This window comes from Pteropus medius, unplaced genomic scaffold (assembly GCF_902729225.1).
Source record: "Pteropus medius unplaced genomic scaffold, Ma_sr-lr_union100, whole genome shotgun sequence".
NCBI lineage: Eukaryota > Metazoa > Chordata > Mammalia > Chiroptera > Pteropodidae > Pteropus > Pteropus medius.
Window position 1 is genome coordinate 6,131,274 of NW_024354503.1, and position 26,181 is coordinate 6,157,454.

General features: G+C 43.4%; 1 protein-coding gene and 2 pseudogenes across 6 annotated transcripts in view; 2 read left to right on the forward strand and 1 right to left on the reverse strand.

The window, feature by feature from the left end:
- PTAFR (platelet activating factor receptor) overlaps positions 1–25,747 on the reverse strand; it is a 33,826-nt gene extending 8,079 nt beyond the window's left edge. Inside the window, exons 1-2 of one of the 6 annotated variants that reach the window (XM_039854862.1) lie at positions 24,988–25,747; positions 14,028–14,098 (exon numbers count right to left, since the gene is read on the reverse strand). In XM_039854862.1, coding sequence (XP_039710796.1) covers positions 14,028–14,098; positions 24,988–25,061 — 145 coding nt within the window. In that variant the 5' untranslated portion in view covers positions 25,062–25,747. Of the gene's footprint in view, positions 1–50; positions 72–542; positions 602–10,038; positions 11,633–14,027; positions 14,099–24,987 lie in introns of those variants that run through there. The other 5 variants (XM_039854866.1, XM_039854864.1, XM_039854863.1 and 2 more) reach the window with 5 other exon arrangements.
- LOC120596290 (40S ribosomal protein S10-like) lies at positions 18,748–19,498 on the forward strand (annotated as a pseudogene).
- LOC120596420 (uncharacterized) lies at positions 19,624–19,743 on the forward strand (annotated as a pseudogene).
- Positions 25,748–26,181: the final 434 nt, after the last annotated feature.

Consider the following 26,181-nt stretch of genomic DNA (forward strand, 5'->3'; position numbering starts at 1 on the left):
CTCTGCTGCAAAGTAAAGTACGATGGCAGTCTTGAGGGGAAAGCACTTACGTAATTGTTTAAGTTGCGAGCTGAACTTTTTTGAGGATCACCACCATCACTTGAAAAAAATGACAAACTATAGTTTTTCAGACTTGAATCCAGCAGACATGTTCTCAGATATAAATGAGTGAGCCTGTCACTTCAAGGAAAATAAACAGTATTTATTGCCAATGATAAAATTTAAATTCCAAGAGAAAATTAGAATTTTTTGGAAAAATCGTATCTACCAGGAGGAGCCTGACAACTTTCCAATACTTAAAGAATTTTCTGATGAGCTTGGTGATAATATTAATGAATGCAATTTTTTTTATACCTTATAATGAAAAGTCAATATCTGGAAGACATGCCTAACTCTGAACTGATACTGTCCAAATGAGGAAGACATGAAGTTTCAAAATTACACATAGGTAAAAGATTCAAAGGGTAAGCTAGACCAATGCATCACTGGAAGCAGATTACGAAAAGTTCATGATATGATCCAGGCTCTGTGTTGCAACTAACCTTTAAGAAACTACCATTTGTGAAGCTGTGATGTAGTGTCAAAGAGTATCACCAATTATCTGAAAAGACAGGAAAATATCCCTCCATTTACAAATATCTATCTTTGTGAGGGCAGATTTTCTTCATTTATTTCAACCAAAACATTACCACAGATTGAATGCAGAAGCAGATATGAGAATCCAGCTGTCTTCTATCAAACCCAACATTAAAGAGATTTGCAAAAAAATGTAAATCAATGTCACTCTTCTCCCTAGATTGTTTGTTTTGAAAATTTCAGCTACTTTTTACTAAAAATGTTATTTATGTTAACATGGAATGAGTGAGTTTGTTATTGGTTTTTATATTTAAAACCAAAACTTTTTAGAATGTCTTAGTTTTAATTTTGAATATGGTAAATATTGATAGAATATAATCCATGTAAACAAAAGTTTTCTGGGGTCTTCAAATATTTTTAGGAATTTAAAAAAATCCTGAGACTAGAAAATTTGAAAATTGCTGCTCAAAAAACTAGCCCCCCCACTCTCTCCCTTGAGCCCAAGATGCCCATTCATCTGGAACTGGCTTTGTTTCTTTCTCCTCCTGGACCCCCAGCCTTGGGGGACTCTGTTTCTGGGACCTGAGAGGGGTGAGGAGGCAGGCCACAGCTGGGAGTGTATAATGCTCCTCACTCTGGGCCTTTGAGGAAGTCACATCTCTGACCATTCCCCACACCCACACCCACTCATGCCCTTAAGTCAGTCCCTTCTTCTTCTTGGGTTTAGGCTCCAGCTCAGTGGGGGTGGGGACAACTCTCCTCTGAAAACTGTCCCTCTCTGGCCAAAGGACTCAACCCAAGACATCCTCCAGGGCCCTTCCCTCTGTGCCATGCCTGTACAGGCCTGTTGAGAAAGTCTTCCTGCCAAGACCAGGATGAGAGAGGATAAGGCTTGTGAGGTGCTCGCTCACTTAGGTACTAAATAAAAGCGGGCACCGAAAACTTCACTAAGATAAATAATACTTTAATACTGTATTTTTAAAATATCAAAGTCAGTATTACTGATTCTTCCTTTTGCCTCAGGCTGTAATATGGCTCTGCCTGGTACTATTATGATCCTGTCTTCATTTAAAATTTTGGTATTTTGGCAAACTCATAGATACAAACAACCAATCGATGGTTAGTAAAAGGGAATGGAGTCGGGGAGGACAAAATGGGTAAAGGGGGTCAAATGTATGGTGACGGGTGGAAACTAGACTTTTGGTGATGAGCATGCTATAGTGTATACAGTTATCAAATTATTATAATGTTGTACACCTGAAACTTATTTAATGTTATTAACCAATGTTACCTCAATTTTTAAAAATTGGTATTTTGTTTAGGGACTTTTTCTAAATTAATTGCTTTTTAAAAAATCTTTCTAAAAAATAAAATAAAAAATAAAAAGTCTTTCCTCATGTGAATGGGGCACATATACAGGTTAGCCTAACTCACTCATTCATTCATTCAGGCATGCATGCATGCATGTATCCATTGGACAAATCACTCACTGCTCCAGGCCCTAGGCAGCGTTCTGAGGCCTCAGAGAACAGACCCAGTCTCTGCCCTTCAGTGGCTCAGAGATCATTTTGCAATAGAGAGATTCAGAAATAGACAAGTGAAAAGTGCTATGATGGTGGATGTTCCAAATGTCAGGGTAATTCTGAGACGGTGCCCCTAGCCCAGATTTAAGGATCAGGAATGACCTCCTACCCATGCCAAAGGATAAGAAGGAGTTAGCTTGATGAGGACTCCCACGGAGGGGAACAGCATGTGCAGAGATCTGAAAAAAATAGGAGAAGATGTACCTTGTTCTCAAAGAACTGGTGACATTCAGTTTAGCTACAATTTAAGGGGTGGAGGGGTGAGGAGAGACAAAGAGACAAAGGGCCTACAAAGTCAGCATCAGTCAACTTAAGAAGGGTCTTGAGTATTAGGCTAAGGAGTTTGTACTTGATTCTACAGAAAATGGGGGGTCATTGAAGGATACAGACCATGGAAGGGACAAGGCTGGATCTGGGTTTGGCAAAGATGGCTTTGACTGCTGTGTACAGAATGAACTGAAAGAGCTTCAGACCAGAGGCAGAGAGACAACAGCAAAGAGACAACTGCAATTGTCTGCAGGGCCAAAGGAAGGTAGGACCATGGCAGAGCAAATGGAGGGAAAAGAACGCTTGTGAGAGTTATCGAATGCACAGGACTTGGTGATGGGTGGGATACTGGTTGTTGGAAAGGAAGGAATCAAAGACTGCCAGGCTTCTGGCCCAGATGATTGGGGCTGGCATGGTATCTGTCTTCGTGGAACTGACACTAAGGAGGAACAGCATAGGGGTGGAGAGGATGAATTCAGCTGGGGACATATCGTAATTTGGAGCCCCTGTGAAACACGCAGGAGGATCCAAGGTTAAGCCTTGAAGAGACCAACATTAAAAGAGAAGTCAGAGGAGGAGGAGAAACCTATGAAAGAGGCAAAGACAGGAAGGTCAGAGAGGTAGAAGGAGAACCAGAGAAGTGCCATGCTGGAGACCTAAGAGAAGGAAGTTTCCAGAACGTAGAAGCCAGTGGCCAGCAGTGTGAAAAGTCATAGGAAGATCAAGTAAAATGCAGACAGAAAAGAAATATCAGGTATGGCAACAGGGAACTCCATGTCACGTGACTAGAGGAGAGCAGTTTTCCAAAGCATGAGTTGGAGTGAATGAGAAGCGAGGAAGTAGAATGTCAAATTCTCGCTCAAGAAGCTTAGCTGAGCAACTACACGCTGTGTGTGGACCTTTTCTATATCCCAATTCAAACAGACTAACCAAAAAAATATATATCTGTTAGGCAATTGGTAAAACTCGAACACAGATTAACAAAATTATGAAATTAATGCTAATTTTGTGAGGTGTGATGATATGTTTTTATATTTTTATATTTCTAAATTCCTATCTATTAGATATATAGACCACAGTATTTCTAGATGGAATTATATAATATCTAGGTTTTGCTTTAAAATTTTCCAGGAAAAACATGCCTGCATGCTAATTTCCATCTCAGGAACACAATGAGTACTCAGGTCTGTCTGACCCCAGAGCCTCCCCAGTCCACATGGCCCCCACAAGAAGCCCAGCAGAGGTGGGCCTCTTCCTTCCAGATACAGGACTAGAATCAGTGTGGGGAGTCTTGAGTGGAACCCCTGCCTTTGCCTAAAGCCTTGCTTTTAGTGGCTCTAGTACTCATCGCCCCAGCTCTTCCTACTTCTGCTGCCTTCTGTCCAGTCGCAGGTCCTGGTCCCCATGTGACTCCCACTCCCTTGGCCCAGTTGTCTCTTTGAATCAACAGAATCCTTGAGATCACCCAAAATGTAACCAGCCAAGTCTCCTCTGGGTCTGGGGGCTCATATCCCTGTGCCTTTATTGACGCTTCCCTCCCTCTCTCTGTCTGGATAACTACTGATCATCCTTTAAGACTGCTCAGGCCTCCTTTCCTCCAAAGTAGTTTTTCCAGCCTCCCTGCCTCTTTCACACGCTGCCCTCTGCCCCTAGGCCTGGTTAAGGGCCATCCTCTGGGCTTCCATAGCTCATAGCTTTTTATTTCACTGAAATCGCCTGTGTGTGTCCTCCTACCACACTAGACTTTAACTTCTAGAGGGCAGAGACCATGTTCACTCATTCACCTGGCAGTTATTGACATTCCACCAGGTACCTGGCACCGTGTTGGGAATACTGCAGGAATAAAAAGAAATAAATTCCTGATCTTGAGGAGCTTACACTCTAGTCAGGGAAAAGAGACAGAAATAAGTAGAGAGATAAAAACAAAACAAAAACAAAACAAAAACAAGATAATTTCAAATTGTCATGAATTCAATAAAAGAAATAAAAATAGTGACATGATGAAGATTGGGTAGGGCACTGCTTTAAATAGAGTGACCAGGGAGGGCTTCTTGGAGGAGGTGACATAGAAACAAAACCAGAGGCAGATTTACCATGAAGCCAAAGAAGCTTGAGCTTGACGGCCCCCTCCTAGGCCTTGTATCTAATTGTGTGTTTGTAATTTAGTATTTTTTCTTCAAAGAGGGTCCCCCTTTAGGGTCCTGCAAAACCTGTATCTTCCCCTGGCTGAAATCTAAAAAGTGAGAAGGAACAAGTCAAGAGAAAATCTAGAATTATTCCAGGCAAAGAGAATCATGTGCAAAGGGCCTACAGTGATAATAATACCATCATATTCTGAGATACGAATAAATTTATCACTTTCAAGGAACTGGAAGGTCAGTGTGGCCCTAGAGATGTGAGAAATGGGAAAAGCGGGATGAGAGCAGAGGGCAACAGGCCCCAAATCACCCCTAGCCCATAATGAAGAGTTTACATTTGCTTCTATAAGCATCAGAGAGCCACTGGAGTATGTCAGAAAGGTGAGTAATATGATCTGACTTGCTTTGGCTGCTGGCAGAAAATAGATGGATGACAAGAGAGGGAGCAGAGAGATCATTTTGGAGCCAAGAGATAGGGATGACATGGACCAGAAAGTGGCACTTTCAATCGCTATCTTCATCCCCAGTGCCCAGCACAAGCTTAGCCCAAGCATGAGCTTGGTAAACATTTGTTGAGTGAACAAATATCCAGCAACTGACAACACTGATGCTTTTGTGGCCCAAGAAGATGGTAGAAGCTTGATCTATGCAGTGACATCATAGCATCAGCAGTTGCCCCTCCACTGAGCAGCCTCCACACAAGGCAGAATGAGCCCTCCACAATCTCACTACTCAAATTGTAGTCCTTGGACCAGCAGCATTAGCATCATCTGTGAGCTCGTTAGATATGCAGAATCTCGGAGTCCGCCCCAGACCTGCCGCACCAGAATGTGTATTTTAACAAGATTCCCGGGTGATTCATGTGCACACTGAAGTTTGAGAAGAGCTGTGCTGCCACACGCTGCCAGCCACATTCTTGCCTCATCTAACACCTTTCATGGCTCCCCACCGCCCAGGATCAAGTCCAATCTCCTTTCCCACTTCATCTCCCATCAGCCTCTGCCGCTACTCGCCTTCTACTCCAGCCACATTGAACTTCTTGCTGCTGCTTTGAAAACTCCATTTCTCCTCAAACCTCTGTGCCTTTGCACATGCTATGGCCTCTACTGAGCATGCCTTTTGCCTATTGCTTTCCCCAGCAACACCTTACTCATCCTTTAAGACCTAACCTAAAGAGCACTTCCTTTGGAATGCCTTCCCTGCTTGCCTCAGTCAGAAAGAGTTGCCTCCCTCTCTGGGTCACCATGGTGCTGGGCACATTCTTCAGTGTAGCACCTGACATATGTTGTAAGTATTGATTTCTGTGGTCATTTTCTCGCCAGGCTGGGAGCTTTTGAGGGCAGGGACTAAATCTTTTTCATTTTTTTGTCCCCAGTGTCAGATACTGGGGATCGAATGACTGAATGAGTGACCAAGCCTCAGATGGCTATTCAGAGGAAAGTAGGGGAAGCATAATAAGGTGGGGAGAATGAGGCCTCTGGGGTCAGAAAGACCTGGGTTCACATATGGTTCTGCCATTTTCTTGCTGTGTGACCTTGGGCAAGTGACTTTACCTCTCTGAGCCTTCCTTTCTTCATCTGCAAAATCTTACATTCCTAACAATAATTTCAAAGATAAGCATGTAAAGTGATCACAAATGGCCAGGCCTCCCTCTTCCCATTGGCCTAGTTCCTTGAAGCCCAGGGAGGGGACTATAGGTCGCCACTGACCTCAGGGGCTTTTACCCACCACTGGCTTTCCTGCCACTCCAGACAGAGCTTTAGACTAATGCCAACAAAGCTTTTAACAGCTCAGGAAGGAAATGACCATTTGGAGGAAGAAGGAGGAGGTGGCTCAGACCACTCAACTTAACATATGGGCATGGTTCCCTGATGGATCGAGGCTGTGCAGCAGGCCCAGACCCAGCACTCAGCTGTGAGTGGGCTAGGAGGGCCATAAATATTCATAGAGACAAGAAAAATTCTGCCATCTGGATCTCTCGCCCTCTGCCCTGCAGAGCTTTCAGCCCCAACCCCCACTCTGCCTACCATTCCCATCCTAACATTCCCAGCCCCTAGCAGAGGGGAGGGACCACCAGGATCTAGGTAGAAAGAAATATGTGTTGGTTACTTCCCCACTGCAGACTGTGGGTTAGGAAGTTGGGTTTACCAGTCAGGCTGGCCCCTAACATTTGTGGGGTCATACGGGATCAAGAGTACGAATGTCTAAATATTTATGAGCTATACATCAGCCACATCCAAGTTCATGCACATCCTGTGCACTAGCTGCTCCTCACAGCTCTGCAAGCTTGGGGTGCATTCATCAGCAGAGCATGGGCGAGAAGTGGGGTGTGGAAGGAACACAGGCTCCCACTGTGTAGTCCCACGTGAATCCAAGGACTCCCTGCTCTGTGGGGAGGGCGTGACTGTAGGGGAGCCAGAGCTAGCCCACCTAAGCTAGGGGTACTAGGCATCATTTACTAGTTAAATGTACAAGCATCCTTACCCATGATCGCATTTCCCCCTCAGATCAGCCTTGCAAGGTTAGCTGTACAAAATGCCCATTTTTTCAGGGCAGAAAGTGAAGTCAGAGAGGGAAACAGACTTGTTCACAGTCACACAGCTGGACAGTGGCAGATGGGATTTTGAACCCCAAGGCCCATTCTATTTCTCCTAGGCCAAATTGTAGCCCCTGCTGGAAGTAAACCACTCTTTGGCCAACTTGGCCACTCACAGACCTATCCTACAGCCTAAGAACAGGAGCTTCAGGTGCTGCAAGGCCCCAGGAAGAGACGCCTTTAACCTGGGGCCCTGCTTTTACCTTTGCTCTCCGAGGTCAGGAGTTGAATGGAGCAAAGGGAGAGGAGGATCTGCTTTGCTCCCATCTCACTGCTGCCAGACAGCACTGGAGCTGGAATCAACCCTAGTTCAAACATTAAACTCACCCCATGACTCTGAGTCTCTGTTTTCTCACTGGTAAAATGAAGATTTAAAAATGGGCCTAAGAGAAAAGGACATTATGAAAACAATCCCAATTATAATAACACCAAAAATAATAAAATACCTAGAAACAAATTTAACCAAAGAGGCAAAATTCTTACACTCTGGAAATTATTAAACACCGATGAAAGGAATTAAAGACACAAATAAATGGAAAGGCACGCTGTGTTGATGGATCGGAAGACTTGATATTGTTAGAAATGTCCACACTATAGATTCAATGCTCTGTCAAAATCTCAATGGTACTTTTTTTCAGAAATAGAAAAAAACATTCTAAAATTTATATGGAATCTTATTTCAAAAACCCTAAATAGCCAAAACAATCTTGAGAAAGAAAAGCTAGAGGCCTCACACTTCCTGATTTTGAAACATACTACAAAGTACAATAACCAAAACAGAATGGTATTGGTATAAAGACAGACATGTAGATCAATGGAGCAGAATAGAGAGCCCAGAAATAAACGCTCACATATATGGTCAAATGATTTTTGGCAATGGTACCAAGACTACACAACGGGGAAAGGACAGTCTCTTCAACAAATGGTGATAAGAAAACTGGATGTCCCCATGCAAAAGAATGAAGATGAATCCTTATCTTATACCACACACAAAAATTAACTCGAGATGAGTTAAAGGCCCAAATATTAGACCCCGAACTATACAACTCCTTGAAGAAAACATATGATGTTGGAATTGGGTATGACAAGCACAAGTAACAAAAGCAAAAATAGACATATGGGACTATATCAAACTTAAAAACTTCTGTGTAGCAAAGGAAATCATCAACAGAGTAAAAAGGCCAACTACAGAATGGGAGAAAATATTTGAAAAACATATATTGGATAAGGGTTTAATATACAGAAATGTAAAGAACTCTTACAACTCAATAACAATAAATAAATAAAAACTGATTAAAAGAGAGGCAAAGGACTTGAATAGACATTTTCCCAAAGAAGATATACAAGTGGCCGACAAGCATATAAAAAGATGCTCGACATTACTAATCATCAGAGAAATTCAAATCAAAACCACAATGACATATCACCTCACAATCATTAGGATGACTACTATCAAAAAGGCAGAAAATAACAAGTGTTGATGAAGATGTGGAGAAGTTGGAACACCCATGCACTGCTGTTGGACATATAAAATGGTACAGCTGTTATGGAAAACATTATGGAGGTTCCTCAAAAAATTAAAAATAGAACTACCATATGACCCAGAAATCTCACTTCTGGGTAAATTTTAAAACAAATTGAAAACAGGATCTTGAAGAGATATTTGCACACCCGTGTTCATAGCAGCATAACACAATATCCAAGAGGTGGAAGCAACTCAAATATTCTCAACAGATGAATAGATAAACAAAATGCGGTATATATGTATAATGGAATACAATGCAGCCTTTAAAAGAAAGGAAATCTTTTGATATACTATAACATGGATGAAACTTGAAGATATTAAGTGAAATAAGCCAATTACAAAGAGGCAAATACTGAATGATCCCACTTATATGAGGTATCTAAAGTAATCAAACTCATAGAAACAAAGTAGAATGGTGGTTGCTGGGGCTGGAGAAAGGAAGAAACAGGGAGTTGTTCAACAGGCATAGTTTCAGTCATGCAAGGTGAAAACATTTTAGAGACCTGTCGTACAACAATGTGCATAGAGTTAACAATACAGTAATGTACACTTAAAAATTGTTATGAGAATAAATTTACCTTACGTATTTTTTTTACCGCAATATAATAAATTTTAAAAGTGGGCCTAAGAGATGGCAGATTTGCAAGTATATTGTGTATTTTTACCTTGGAATCATATGGTTCAGCTTAACGACTTAATAGCTGTGCAACTTTTGGTAAAATGCTTCCTCTCTCTGGGCCTGATCCTTAAAATGGGGACAATAACACATCTATCTTAAAGAGCATCCAGAGAGATAAAGGATATAAAGTATTTGGAAAGGACAATGGTTAAGACCACAGACTCTAGATTCAGTTCAAATCCTGCCTCTGTCCTGTCCTAGCTTCATGACCACCGTCAATAACATCACTCTCTGAGCCTCAAGCCCTTACCCTATAAATGATGCTGATGATGTTCCAAGCATGTACCTCCCCAGAGTGGTGTGAAGATTCAATGATTAACCTGTGTAAAGTGCTTAGTACAATTCAAGGAATTCACCATCGACGCTCTAAAAAGCTGTATCTACAGGAAATCCAATCGTCTGATTAGATCAGATGAAACATTTCTCAAAATAGTATGTCACTGTCACTGCCACTGCTCTTACCAAGTTCACCCCAGCTTGAAGCAACCTATATCAGGCTTCCAGATATATCATTAACCCTAAAAGCTTCTGGGAACCAGTCACATGTTTCTAACGGCAGCTGGGTACAATTGGCAAAATGCTACCAGTCAATTCTTGCCCAAGACAATTAATTTAACCTCTATGAGCCTCTGTTTACACATCTGTAAAAAAGTAATAGTAATAATATTACCTACCTCATAGTTATTATAAGGATTAAATAGAAAATGCCTGGTCCATAATAAGAGCCTAGTGAATGTTAGCTACTGAATCTTCTCTTACCCCAGAGCCAAAGGTGACACCTCTGCTTCCCGTTACACAACATACCACACTGCATTAAATGGCGGTTGATTGCTATTTCCTGCTGGGTTAGTAATTCCTTGGGTGTAAGGCTTCTGGTATTTCAACAATATGCATGGCAGGACCTCCTCCACAGGAAACACTCAAGAAATAATGACTAAATAGATATTCACACACATACACATGCACACACGCACACACAGAGTTACTCTGTCCCTCATCTTCACTCACACTGTCTTTCACTTCCAAACACTCGCACGCCAGCCTCAGCCACTCCCAGCCTTTAGATTCCCTGGGGACACTAAAACACCACAGTTTAATCATCTCCCTTCTGTGAGCACAAGTTTTCTCATCAGTAAAATGGGAATCATATCAACATTAACTTCATAGGATGGCTCTGAAGTTGAAGGCAGATAAAACTCTAAAGTGCTTTACACACAGTAGGTGTTCAGTTAATGAGTTACCTCTGATTCTGACCTTCCCTGTTGCTTGACATTTGTGCCCTGGTCTGGCCATGCTGCCCACACCGTTTAAAGATTCCCCTCATGGAGTGGTTTTATTACCATTTCTCCAAGAAGAAGAGAGATTTGAGGGGCAAGTTAAGGGAGCAAGTGTCTTGACCTCTGTTGAACTCTGCACTAGGCTCCCCGGATTCCAGTACAAGGAGTCTAGCATCATGCTGGGTACATTTATTGGTGGATGAATGGAGCTCCTTGTCTGGGGAGAGGTCAGGGATGGGGTCTAAGGCCCCAGAGATGGGGGTAACCTAGGTACCAGAGTTTCCCAATTTTCCTTCTAACTGGATCCACCCTGACCCCAGGTATATGTATTACATTAATGAGCCTCAGTATCTTCTCAGCAGGCCTAAGATATCCCTGGGGAGTTGGGGGACCCCAGAGCCTAGCCTAGGTCTGTCCTGGCTCCCAGTTACATAGATGGTATCGGTCTGTGAGTTAGCCTCCTCACTTCCTTGTTTCCTGGAAGTTAGGCAGGGCAAGAAAGAAAGAGTGGCCCTTCCTCCTCTGGGCTTCCTCAGCCCTGGGCACACCCCTCTGTGATACCAGGAACCACACCAACATCTTCCCAGCCTGGGAGCTCCTGAGTCCTGCCAGTACCCTCGTGGGTAGCTGGGGCCTGGCCCAAGAAGGGTCACCAGGTCCAGACCTGCACCTGGCTCTGCTCTTTCCTAGCCGATGTTTGAGTCCTAAAAGCCTCCCTTTCTTAATTTGCAAAATGGTGGTAATAAAACCTTCTGCATCATGTAGGTAGGTGGTAAGAGCGGAATGAAACAATTTACGCACATAGTGATTATTACTCAATAGCTGTGGGTTTCTCCCCCTTTCCCCAACTTCAGAAAAATGTTTGTTGAATGAATGAGTGAATAAATAAGCAAACAAATCAGCCATGCACCAAACCAGCCAAGTCACCTCCTTTGGAAGCAGCCACCAGGGGTGACTGAAGAGAAACCACAGGAATCAGAGTCAGGGGATCTGGGCTCTGGCCTCGGCAGGGCCACCTACCATCTTGAGTGAGTCTCTTTACTCAAGCTCTGAGCCTTTATCTGCAAAATAGGGTGCTACACTCACCACAAGCATTGCTGTGAAAAAGAAGTAAGGTTTGGGAAGTGAAAAAGAGTTTGGCAAACAGTAAAGCACTTGGTAAATTGAAATAGATTTTATAAACTGTAAAGGAATCCAAACAAATCTTTGACATGCTTCTTCCATTAGCCAGCTGAGCTCAACTCCAAACTCGGGACCTGAAGTTTCCCCTCCTGTAGAACTAGCGGGGTGGAGAGAGGCTGCTGAGTGGCAGTCTTCCCCACCCCATTCTCTCTCTCTCTTTTTACACACACACACACACACACACACCCTGGCTCTGGATTCCCTTTAGCTAAGACACAAGAGAAGAAAGAACAGATAGATGTATATCAGCCTCTCAGCTGATTATGTTGATGATCCTGCTTCTAGGAACTGCTAGGCTGTACCAGGCCCACCTGTAGGTTGAACATGCTCCAGGCGCATGTAGATATAGCCAGAGCCATCTTCCCAGTGCATCCCATACAACCACAGACACACATGCGTATACCAGAAGCTTCTCTCCCATCCCACCATGCTGCCAAGGAACCTAATAGTGGCTGATGAAAGAGGTGGCTGTGCTAGCAGCCCAGCATTTGCCTTCTGGGAACTGGCTCCACTCTTAACCAGATACACTCCCCCCAGGACGTGGTCCCAGGCTGTAGCTGAACTGTTGCACCCTCCTTGGCCCACCCATAAGGAAAGGAGGGGGAGCCAGTGTGAGAAAGGAAGAGTTGCCACAGAAAAAGAGGACCACCCACTTCTCCTCAACAAGGTCTTGTTCACAGGCCTGGAGAGGAGCAGGTCTCTCTGTAAAGGTCTCCCTATAAAAGGACAAACAGGATACAGCCTTTCATCAAACCCCTATCCCACCCCAATACCAATCGGGAGGGGAAATCCAGTCCTGGAGGCACATTTCGTCATTAATGCCATAGACTGTGAATCCTTTACCCAAACCTTCTTTGGACAGCTGGGGAAATTGAAGCCCAGAAAAGAGAAAGAATTTGCCCAAGATGACAACAATGTCAGGGGCAGAGCTGGGACCAAATGCTGGGCCTCTGGCTCACTGCCCATTCTCTTCCAAGTACAACATACTTTATTGTTTATCCATTCAATTCATACTCTAAGATTAGACTACATGCCCAACTCCGTGCTAAAGGTAAGGAGAAAACAATGAACAAAACAAATACCCCATCCTTAAGGCGTTTACAGTAAGAAGTACAGGATCAGTATTAATAGTAACACATTGGTTCACATTTGTATATCATGTTACGATTAACAAAGCACTTTCCCACCCAACTCTTACTTCACCTTCCCCACAAACACACAAGGTCAGTGCTTTAAACACCAATTGGCAAAGGAAGAAAATGAGGCTCCTGCATTGCCCAAGATCCCAACTTGTAAACAGGAGCTGAAATCAAAACCCTGGTGCCTTGATCAGGCCCAGGGCCATTTCTTTTCCTCCAGAGTGGACTTCTGTCCTTGGCTGAGTTTTTAGTACCTAAAGGCAGGGACATCTCTTTCATTTGCTTCCCCAGCATCTCCTTCAGACACTTCCACCACACACACACACACACACACGCACACACACACACACACACACACGGAACACAGCTGTGTATCCAGTGAGAGATTGCTGGTTCCCCCATTCTTCCCAGGTGAGCGAGTATGTGAACAGCAGTCCCAGTTCACCAAGCCCATCTAATCGGCCAGGGAAAAATGGGGGACATTGGGGGGTCCCAGCCTGTTCCTGTCCTTACCACCTGGGACCTAATGGGAGAAACTGGTTGTGGGTCAGGCTCTTCGTACCAGTCACCTGGTTATCTTCATCATCCCCCAGGAAAACCTAACATCTGGTGAGTTCCTAAGTACCCAGCCCTGTACCAGATCCTTTACCTCTCCCAACAATCGTTCCAGAGAAATGGCATCATCCTCATTTGATAATTTAGGAAACTGAAGTGCAGAGAGGGGGTGCAACTTGGCCAAGGCCACACAGCTAGTAAAGAAGATGGCATTCGGCTCCCTGATATCAAGGTAGCCCCGCTCTCATCACCATGGTTACCTCCTGGAGAGGTCACTCCAGCACTACCTTTGCCTCAGAGAATCAAAGAGGGGAGCTAGATTCCCTGGGAAAGTTAGATCACAAGGAATTCTTTGTAAATGTGAGACTCAAGGCCTGAGGAAGATGACAAAAGAGTCCCTTAAAAACAGAACTATCATTTGCTTAGGCGCAGTCTAGGGGCATGACCTCTCTCCCGAACACATGTTTATATGCCTGCCCTTTGCCCAGCAGAGCTGGGACCCCCACTTACCTGTAGCAGGAGTAGCAGCTGCAGCTGCAGGATATGAGTATCTCTGTCTGCAGACCCAGCCTCTGTGCTGTCTGGAAATTGCAGAAGTGAGGAAACAAAACACGCCACTGCCCAGTCACCCCCAGGAGGAAATGCTGTGACCCTAAGGCCCCTCCAATAGATACCACGGGAGCCTCCAAGTTGGGTCACCTGGGCCCGGGGCACTGCTCAGAGGTTTCTCACAGAGCAAGGGGCAGCATGGGGTGGAGACAGTGGCCACCATGCCAGGGAACTGGGACGAGAGACAAAAAATGCAAGAGAAAGCAAAAGATGAGAGAGCACGCGCTCAAGAGAGAGAAACTGAGCACGAGAGTGAGGAAGAGGAGAGAGGAGATGTGAGTGAGTGACCAAGAAAACAGAGTAAGAGAGGGAGAGAGGGAGTCAGGATAAAATGGGAGATGGGGGAGAAAGACAGACGGATGTAAACACCGAGAGAGCGCAGGAGAGGAATGAGGAGAAACAAGGACAAAAGCTAAGAGAGTTAAAAGAGAAAAAGATGAGACAGACAGTGAGTATGTGCGTGTGTGTGTGTGTGTGCGCGCGCGCACGCGCGCGTATCTGTGTGTCTGTACAGGCATGAGAGAAAAAATGAAAGAAAGGGATGAGAAGGAGAAAAAGGAAAGGCAGCTAGAACATAAAAAGGTTGAGAAGGGAGGAGCTCAGAAGAGCTGCTGTGGTCAGAGACATAACTGGGCAGGGCATCCCTGGTGACACAGAGCACAGTGAACTGCTGGGGACAGGGCGCTGCGGGCTTAAGGGAGGGAGGAAGTATCATAGGACCCCGAACAGAAGTTTAGCAGTAAGGAAGACAGTGGGAGTGGGTGAGAGTGAACAGGTGTGGGAGACTGGGAGGGTGAACAGAAGTGAGTTTGGGAGTGTGTGTGAGTGTGTAAAAGTCAGGTGGGTGGAGGCTTTGTGTGTACATAAGTAAGGGATGAGCCAGAGCTCCCTATTTCGGTTTCTAGTCCATTTACACACTTGTTTATTCAACAAACATTTATTGAGCAACCCAGGCACCAGACACTGTAGTGGACACTAAGAAGCAAGTCCCTCAGAAATCAGTCAATCCAGCACTCTCTACACAGAGAGGGAAACAGGTTTAGACAAGACCAGGTCCCACAGCAAGGCGGGTGCAAAGCAGAGCCAGGAGTGCAGGCTCCTGACTCGCCACGGAGAGTCCAGCCTCAGCTTCATCCTGGTGTCTGGGCTAGCCTCCTCCTACTGATTGGGACCCCACTGATGTCCCTTATCAAAAAAAAAAAAAATAGATCCCAAAGGACAAGCCACCTTTACATGTGCCTCAGCCCTAAGAACTAGAACTCTCCCCAGCTCTGCCCTCATCACCCACAGGCAGACACTCTCAAACCACTTATGCATATTACCCCTTCAGGCTCATGTACTTTCAATACACAGTATCATGCAAAGAAATCCCCTCACAATGACATCCCTCCATTCACATGCACACTCAGGTGCCCATATCTATCATCACCTCACACCTGCCCAAGTCACTTCCTTCCTCATGCTCACTCAACCACACTGCTCCACACTCCCCCGCCAACCACACTCTGCTTAAATCCCAAGATGTGGCCCGGAACTCTTGATAAAGACTTCAAAAAGGCCCGGTGCTCATCCCTCCTCATCTCCCTCAGAGGCCGTTTGAGCCTTGAGTGCACTGAAACACAAAAGGACATGGTCTGTTCGTGGTGGTTAACCTGCATGCAAATTGTCTACCCGAAAGTCAAGACCATTGCTCTGATCCCCAGCCCAGATCCTCTTTCCCAAAACTGGCTTCACCTTCTCAGCTGTCCTCCAGGCAGAACCTTAAACCAAGGAGGGACCTCTGAGGTCAACCAGCCTCCAAGTGGCCAGAGTCTCTGGGACACCTGGCTCAAATGCAGAACTGTTCAGCTCAGCCTGTTTTTTAACAGTCCCTTATGTGTGTTCATGTAGCAGTTGCATTGCAGTACCTCTTTTGAGATTATCAATAAGCAGAGTAGGTAGGCAGAGATTATTATCAACATTTTACAAATGAGCAAACTGAGGTTAACTCCTCCTTGCTCTCATACCCACATCCATTCTGTTAGCAAATTCTGTCAGTTCTACTTTAAAATATATTCAACTCTGAATCTAATCAAGACTTTAGATCTAACTTTCAGTTTGTAGGAAACATGGGGGACAAAGGAGCAAATTAAAGGACCTTGCAAGGAACAATCAGCCAAATCCAGAATGTGGGACAAGGACGTTCTACAGGACAATTGATCTGGTTCCTGCAACAGGCCAACCATATGGGGAAAAAATGGGGAAGAGTCTGTTCTAGATTGAAAGAGACTTAAGGGATATAAAAATCAAATACAACTTGTGACTCTTGTTTAGAACCCAGATCATTCGAATCAACTATGTCAAAATTAAATTAAGTCAAATATGTCAAAAAAAAAAAAAAATCCTAGTATATCAGTTAGGGTCCTGGAAAGAGATAACACACTTAAAGTGGACAATCTGTGGCTGAAGGGACTACTCAAAGAGATGCAGGCAGGACTGGAGAATCAAAAGGAATAGTGCAGGACTCCAAGGCTACCAAGAGTGGGAAGCCCTTGCCATCTGAAGGGCTGAGGAGAGGGAGCGTTACTGGAATCCAAAGAAAGTAGCCGTTTGGAGAGCGCTGCCTGATGGGAGCTGAGACCTTGGGTAGAAAGTTGCAGCTGATCCTCAACGACTTGGCAGTGAGGGAACCAGAAAACAAATACCCAAACCTCTCTCTTCTTTCAACTTCTGATTTCTTACCAGTGCCTCCCATTGGCTGAGCCCAACTAGAAACAATGGGAGATGGATAATGTAGTCCATACAGATCAGCCTTCGGGGGCACAAGATAGGGCAGAGAAGGGTGGAGAGTGGATCTGGAGAGGAAAACAGAAGATACCGGGATAGACATATCTGAGAAAATTAGGGAGAATTTAATATGGTGAGATTTTAGATGATTCTAAGGAATCATTGTTAGTTTTATTACGTGATCATGGTGTGTGGTTTATAGAAGAAAATGTCTATATATAGAGACAATTTAGAGAGAGGAAAGAAAGGAAGGAAGGGAGGGAGGGAGGGAGGGAGGAAGGAAGGGAGGCAAAATATTAAAAATGGGAATTGTACTAGGCCAAATTATGGCCCTCAAAGATATCAGGTCCTGATCTCTAGAACCTGTACACGTTACCTTAATGGCAAAGATTTTGCAGGTATGATTAAATTATTGCTCTTGAGATTGGGAGTTTATTCTGGATTACCCATATGAGACTTAATAATCACAAATATTTGTATAAGAGAGAAGCCAAAGGAAATTTGATTACAGACAGAAATGGAGAAGGCGATATCGCCACAAAGGCAGAGTGACAAGGCCACAAGCCAGGAATGCCAGCAGCCACCAGAATCTAGAAGAGGCAAGGAATGGATTCTGCCCTAGAGCCTCTGGAGGGAACATGGCCCCGCTGTCTCCTTGTCCGTTGATACTGATTTTGGACTTTTGGCCTCCAGAACTGTAAGAGAATGAATGTGTGCTGTTTTAAAGCACCAAATCTGTAGTAATTTGTTACAGCAGCTATAAGAAACTAATACAGGTATATAAGGATTTATTATACTCTTCTCTCTTTTTGTGTATGTTTGAAAACTTTTCTAGTAAAGCTGTAGTAAAGTGTTTGTGCATGCCCAATTCACAACCCTACTTATGAAACAGTCTTGCCAAGGAAATAGAAACAGAATCCGCAAGTTCAACCACCAGTTTACAGGAAATATAGAAGAGGAACAGATCATAGGAATGTACTCAGCAAACTCAGTACATAGTGAATAATGGATGTGCCAAACAAACAACAAATAAATGATAAGGGAGAAAAAAGATGAAGGGAGAACCTATAGATTAAATGAGAAGTAAGAAACATAGCAGTGAGTTGCTACCTATGAGCCTTTTTTGGATCCTGATTCAAACAAACTGTAGGAAGAAAGAGAAAGGGGGGTAGAGGGAGAAGGATGGTAGAAGGGAGGGAGGGAAGGAGGGACTTAGGAGATAATTAGAAATTTGAACATTTATTGGATATTCAATTTATTAAGAAGTTAATGTTAATTGTTAGGTTAATGGTTTAACAGTTGTGTTCAAAAAGAATTCTCTTTTAGGGATACATACAAAATATTTACAGATAAAATTATATATTTAGGATTTGCTTCAAAATAACATGGGACATACCTCAATTGAAAAAATGGGTTAATAATTGTTGAAGTTGTCTGATGGCACATAGGGATCCATTATACTATTAAGTGCACTCTTGTATGTGTTTTCAATTTTTTATAAGTGATTTTTTTAAAGTAATTCAGCACTTATTTAGACTTTAGAGATTGAAATAATGGTGAAAAAATGTCCTGATGTTATATAACAGATAATTGTGTCTTGGGATGTCATTTTCCTGTGATAGCCTTTTATTATACAACAGCATATATGACGTTAGGTGCTGTATCTCATACAAGGTAGATGGAAGCGAAAATGATATAACCTGGAAACTCTGTTAAATGAACAATAACAATGAAGTTGCTGACATCCATGATGCACATAAAGGGTTGGAATAAATCTGTTTCGTGAAATTTGAGAGTGTAAAAAAGCATTATAGCTTTTTTCTAGCTCCAGCCCCAGGACACAGCAGCTGTCGCAATGTTGATGCCTAAGAAGAATGGACTGCCATTTACGAACTCCTTTTCAAGGAGAGGGTGATGGTGGCCAAAAAGGTGTTACATGAGTAAACACCCGGAGCTGGCAGACCAAAATGTGCCTAATCTTCATGTCATGAAGGCCATATAGTCTCTCAAATCACGAGGCTATGCAAAGAAACAGTTTGCCTGGAGACATTTCTACTGGTACCCTACCAACGAGGGAATCCAATACCTCCATGATTACCTCCACCTGCTCCCCCGAGATTGTGCCTGCCCCTTTGCAAGGCTCACAAGAGGGGAAGCTGACAGAAACACAGACAGAGCACTGTGCCCCCTGGTGCAGACAAGAAAGCCCAGGCCCGGGCTGGGTCAGCAACTGAATTCCAGTTTCGAGGCGGATTTGGTTGTGGATGTGGTCAACCACCTCAATAAAGTTGGAGGAATTATTTTGTGTTGAATAAACTTGTGGCTGGCGGGGGGAGGGGGGTGGGCATTATATATAAAATAATAAATTATTGCCCAAAATATGTAAGTATATGGGTAAATAAAAGAATAAATTAAGTACTATAAATAGGCATTTGACTATTATCAGTGGTTCTCAACAGGGTCTATTTCGCCCTCCTGGAGATATTTTTGGTTGTTGCAACTGGTGAGGAAAGGGAGGGGTGTCTGGGGCAGCTGGCAACCAGCCGGTAGAGGCCAGCTGCTAAACCTCCTATAAGGCACAAAACAGTCTTTACAGAAAAAATTTATTTGATTCTAAATGTGAATGGTGCTGAGATTGAGAAACTCTGGACTATATCCTCTACATTCCTAAGAGTTTATATATTCAAATTGGCCTAAAAAACTTTTTTGGGATCTTATCAGAAAAATAAAAGTCTATGGCCATGCCCCCCTGAACAGTGCTGGATCGCCTCTGATATCAAAAGCTAAGCAGGGTCGGGCCTGGTTAGTACTTGGATAGGAGACCACCTAGGAAGACCAGGTGCCGTAGGTGTTAATAAAAAAAAAGAGAGAGAAAGAGAGAGGATTGCTTATTTAAGGAGTTGCTTTATGTTTGGGTTTGTAAGATATTTTAAAGTTTCCTTCATCAAATAAACTTATTTTTTAATTTTAAACTAAATAAATAAATTTACTTTCAACTTCTAATTATAGATAAATAGATGATAGATAGAGAGATAGAGAGATAGAGAGATAGAGAGATAGAGAGATAGAGAGATAGAGAGATAGAGAGATAGATAGATAGATAGATAGATAGATAGATAGATAGATAGATAGATAGATAGATAGATGAGAGAGGGAGGAAGGAGAAAGGGAGGCAGGGAGAGAGAGAGGGAGGGAGAGAGGGAGAAAGGAAGAGAGAGAGGGAGAGAGGGGGAATCTGCCACTTTTCACCAATTCCACGGCTATGGCACTGGGTTAGCCACCATCGCCTCTCACTTGGATGTGGCCCCTCGCATCTCTCCCTGCTTCCACCCTTGCACCCCCTTTTAGTCTGTTCTCAACACAGCAATGCAGTTAAGCCTATTAAACATCAGTCAAGTCACATCATTCTTCCACTCAAAACCCTCTAGTGGCTTCCATCTCACAGAAGCCCAAGTCCTTTAAAATACCCACAAAACCTGACTTCATCTCCTACTTCTTGCTCCCCCCACTCTACTTGCACAGGTCTTTACTCAGATGCTACCTTCCTTCTCAATGAGGACATTCTTGATAACCCTTATAAATTGCAACCATCCCCGACATGCCCTAGGCCCCTACACTGCTTTATTTTTCTCCAAAGCACTTATCACATCTAACATACCATATATTTTACTTTTTTACTTTGCTCATTGTCTGTCTCCCCAAACGAATTACAAGTTCTTTGAGAACAGGGTTTTGTTTGTTTATTCCTGTGGCCCGTTAGCTAGAACACTGACTAGAGCGTTGCAGGTGCTCCTCCATAAAGTTTATTGAACGAATGAATGAAGTTAGAGAGAGAAAATGACTCATCCAAGGTAACACAGCTAATAGGTGGTGGAACTAGAATTAAGACCCAGATACCCTAAACCCTAGTTCAGTCCTGCACAACTGCTATAAAGGCTTTGTTAACTTTTTTCTGCTCTCTCAATTTGTCCTTCACTCAAAGTAATGTGGACACTTCACTTCTGTGAGCAGCCCTTTTCTCATCTATAGATGGAGGATTACCACAGGGAAAAGAGCATGGGTTTGAGACTTGAATTCAAATCTTGACCGCCACCAACTGTGTCAACTTGAAAAATACAATTTACCTCTTCGAGCCTCAGTTTCTTAATCTGCAAATTGAGAATAATCATAAGCACCTTGCTCTGTTGTGAAGAATATGAGACCAAAAAAAAGGGGGGAGGGGAGGGTGTGTATGAAGATTGGAAAAGAAAAGCAAAACTGTCATTTTCACAGTTTTACATAGAAAATTTAAAGCAATTCTATGCACAACAAAAACTTCAAAATTTCTGGATATAAAATCAATATGTAATAATGATGTTCCTATAAACAAGCAATAAACAGAAAATATCATTTTTAAGAAGACACAATTAGTAATAGCAAGAAAACTATTTTGGCAAATTATTTTTTGGAAGCCAAGATGTGCAATTTCCTCTTGGTGGAGGAAATTATAAAAATCATTGAAAAATAATTAAACAAGAACTAGATCAACAGATAAATGTAACATATTCATGCATGAGACTGTCAATATCATAAAGCTATAAGTTTTTCTCCATTTAATCTACAAGGTCAATGCCGGACCGATCAAAATCCCAATAGGTGTTAATAAAGCTAGAGAAAAACAAAAATCGCTTAAGTAAAGCACTTGAAAAAATTCCAATAGAGTTCTTCAAGGAACTTTACAAGCTGATCCTAAAATTCCAAATGAAAAAGCAAAGATCCAAAATTAACCAATACATTTTTGAAGAGCGACAAGACATATGAACAATAAGGACTTCCCTTATCGTATATTAAGTCTTATTATAAAGTTATAGTTTTAAGACAGGATTATATTAACAAAAAGATAAACAAATAATCCAAAGAAACAGAATATAGATCCTGGAAATAGAGAGCACACACATGGAAACAGAGTTGTCATTACAATCAATAAGAGAAGAGTAGATATTGGTACAAATCATTAGCTATCCATTAGGGAAAAAAAAAAATAACAAAACTAGATCCCAACCTCACATCATATCCAGAATTAAATTCCAACTGGAATAAAAACCTAACTATGAAAAGCAAAATATAAAAAGTTTTGGAAGAAAATAGTGGGGAATATATTTATGATCTAAGGGTAGGGAAATTTTTCTTAAATTAAGACATAGAAATTACAAATAACAAAGAAAAGTTGAATCAATTTGATCACATAAAGTTTAAAACTTTGTATTTCAAAAGGTACTACAAAATAGTGAAGAGACAAGTCTCAGACCAGGAGAAGATATTTGCAACACACATATCAAAGACTTTTCAGGCATAATATGATATAAATTCCTACAACTTAATAACACAAGGGCAAGCCCAATAGAAAAATGGGTCAAGGAAGGAGTAGGTAATTCACAGAAGAAAAAGCCTAAAGGCTAAGGAAGATAAAAATATGATCAATGTTTCAAGGAAGTCAGGAGTCCAAATTAAAACAAGCAACCACCAGACTGGAAAACATTAAAAGTCTGCCAATTCCAAGTACTAGGGAGGATGCAGAACAATGAAAACTCTCATAATACCGCTGAAAAAAAAAAAAAGTACAAATGGCACCAGCGTTTTGGAAATTGATTTTAAAATAAAGTTGAAAATATATACATTCTTCCTAGGTACACTGGCAATATTAATATTTCCTGTGTACAAGGAAACATATATTGTATGTTTCTATAGTGTAATCCTATACATATGTTAAAATGAACAGAGGTACATTTAATAACATGGACAATAAACATAATGCTAAACTGAAAAAGCAAGTTGCAGAAGGACAAATATAGTATGAGACTATTTCTTAAAACTTTAAAACATTATTACTGCCATGGACACCGTACATATGCATCAATAGATAAAGACAAATTCAGGATATAACTGGAGAGAGAGAGGAGGCAGAATTAGTGAAGTACACAGGAGGCTTCTACTATATCTATAATATTCTACTTAACTCAGCAGTGGCCAAGACAATTAGGAGCATGAGAAATCAAGAAACATGCCACATCATTTATCAAGACTACCATAAAGTTAGAGTAAATAAGACAGGATGGTACACGTGCAAGGATAGACAAATAGTGCAAATGAACAGAATAGAGAAAGAGTCACTGAAGGAGGATTACTACCAAACCTGAGACACCTTTCCTGGATGGCCGGCCCTGAATTCTCAAGTCTTCCTCACTATCATAGCCTGTCTCTCAATCCTCTCCCTCTCTCTCTCTCTGTCTCTCTCATTTCTCATCCTCTCTCAAAGTTTTGGAAGTCTGAATTCCAACTTGGCTACTTAACAACAGAGCCACCCGAGCCTCACATTCTTCATCTGTAAAGTGAGGATGGCACCACCAGGCTCACAACGAGATTAGGCTTGTAAGGGACAGTGCCTGACAGCCAGTCTTCAGTCCCCTCTCCCCTCTTCCTATCCTTCTCCCTCATCCTTTCCCTCCTCTGGCCAGCCTGAGTCCCACCTGCTCTCCCTCTCCAACCTAGGCACACCTGCGACAACAAAGTGAGAACAAGAACTGCCCACAGAAGGAACCCCTAGCTTCTAAGAGGAGTCACCTTGGGGGTGTGGCCAGGGCCCTCAGGAGTGAAATAAGGGGGAGAAGATCCAGGCCCATGGGACTCAAGGGCAAGGGGCTCCCTGAGGACTTCTGGCAGGAGAGGACTTAAGACTTAGGTTGGAAGGAGCCCTAGAGCTTCCGGCCCTGCTCCCCACGCCGGCAGATAGAAGCAGTTGCCTGTGTGCCTGGGGACAGCGGAGAGCACGGGAAAGCCCCCAGAGTCTGGGCACCGTTCTTGGAAGCCTTGTGCCAAAACTCACTATAACAGTTGTTAAAAGAGAGTTCTCCAAGAGGTAACTCGGGTTTCCTCCAGAGAGCGAAACTGGGTGTCTGGAGAACAAGAATAAGAAGGTGTCTTTCTATTGCATATTCTTTTATCTCTATTGAATTTTTAGTTTGCGCATTTGTTACCTCTTTTTAAAAATTTAAAATAAATTTAAAAATAAAAAAGTCTGGTGTCGGACTTATCTATATCTAAATCCCATTGCTGCTTCCTAGCCATGGCATATTGGGCAGGTTTCTTAACTTCTGTGAGCCTATGTCAAAACCTAGTTATAAAATGAGGCTAAGTACCTACTTCATAAAGGCATTATATAATTAAATAAGAGAATGCTTTTAAAACCATTGAGCATAATGCCTGACTCACAGTTGTCATTTAATAAATGCCAGCTAGCTTTTCATATTATCAGCTTGTGCTGAGCCCCAGGACATAGGAAGCAGCATAAGCGTCCCTCCTAACATGCTGCATGATGTGGCCAGGACCCCTGGCTCTGCTCCTGGCTGCCTCCCAGTACACAAGCAGGGCCCGAGATGGGTGACAAGTGGGGATGGTGTCGCTGACTGGGCCCAGCCCCCATTCCTGCCTCAGCTGAGCAGTAGCACCTATGGATGTTGGGGACGTGATTGGGAGTGAGGGGAGTTTCTGTGATGGTTCAGGTAGTTAGTTGTATTGTGTGAGCGGGGGGAGGGCGGTAAGGTTTGTTTGCAGTAAGTGAGTAAAGGGTCTTCCATGGCTTGTTGTGTCCGTCAGTGCTATTGTACACATTGTATGTCTATAATGATGTGTGTTTCATCTTGCGGATAATGATATGCATCACATGAGGGGATTGTGTCAGTTGTGACAGTTTGCATATTAGGTGTAGTGAGGGGCCATGGGTTATATCAGTGGATTTCAAGGGTCTGTTGTGTGTTGTGTGTTTATGAAGGGCCATGAACTGTGTCTACAGGTGATGAGGGTGTGTTTTGTGTGATATGAAGGAATGCTATTATCTGTTGGTGACTGTATGTGCTAAATGTCTTTGAGGGGTGAAAGGGTGGGCTGTGTCTGTGAGTGATGAAAGGGGATTGTGTGTCCATGAGCGGCTGCTGATGGCAGAAAAGTCAGACATAATCCAGTTCTTCAGACCCAGAACTTGACCAGCCTCAAGGATTCTGAGGGGCAGCTAGACAAAACAGCCAAACCTGACCCTCTCACCAAGCCACCAGCCTCTTACCTGAGAAACAGCAGAGACAGAGGTCTAGTAGATGACAAAGAAGCTGAGGAGATGGCGGGGGCTGCTGAGAGCATGTTTCCTGGAAGGCTTCTCAGGGAACTCGGGAAGCTGCGCAGGGAGGGAATGGGAAGGAGGCAGAAGGCAGGCCCGGACCTAGGTGCGTGACTCACTTTCCTCTATGCTCCAATCCCAGCTCGGCTGTGACAGGATAAAAAATTAAGGAGCTCCACCCTGCTAGCTCTGCTGGATGAGCAGGGCATAAGTCCAGGAAGCCAGCTCCTTGGGCAGGGATCCAACCCCAAGGCCACTGGTAATGCTCTCTTCCAGCCAGGGAGTCTCTCTGCGTATCAGCTCAACCAACAACACAGGGTTGGTCCCATCCAATGCACAGCCCCCCTAGGAGGAAGGGCTGGGACTGGGCTGGCACAGGAAGGAGAAACCGGGTCCCTAGGTCAGATGACCTAGGGAAGGTTTCAGTCCTGCCCACAGGAGCCCAAGCTTCAGTGAGTGTAGTCCCAACTCCAGTGAGCCCCCAGCTGATGGAAAAGACCCAAAGCTGCTTAAGAAGATACCCAGCCAGTCTTGCCCACAGGAGACCACCTTCCAATGGGTGTGACATAACCTGTCCACAGGTGCCCCCAACCAGGGAAGAGATAGCCCTGCCTTCAGGGATGCCAGTCTACTGAGAAACAGAAAATTCTGCCTTCTGAAGCCACCCCAGTCTGAGGGGGGCACGTAACCACCCCTACCTTCATGGGCCCCAGTCTGAGGGAGAAGACAAAACCCTGCAGTGAGAGGCCCAGTGCTGACCGCGACAGAGAACCATAGCTCTGTCCAAAACCTTGGACTGCGCCTAGAGCGCCAACTTTGGACATTCTGAGCTGAAAGTTACTCCTTATCGCCCCTCCACCCCTCAGCCCAAAATAGGAAGCAAAGGTGTTAGACCACAGAGGAAAGCAAACTGAACCATAGCATAGGTGGACGTTCTCCTGTATCAACTCTAAGAGTCCACTGGTTTGACAGCAGCCTCTGGTCTTCAGCCCAAGCCCTCCACTGAACATCTCTGAGCCTCATATACTCCCAATACTACACCTGTTGTGATGCCTAGGACATAATAGAAACTCAGTAAATAAAAATCACTTTATTTACCCAAGTGCCTGCCTAGTGTCCCAGAATTGGGACGTCAAGTCCTTT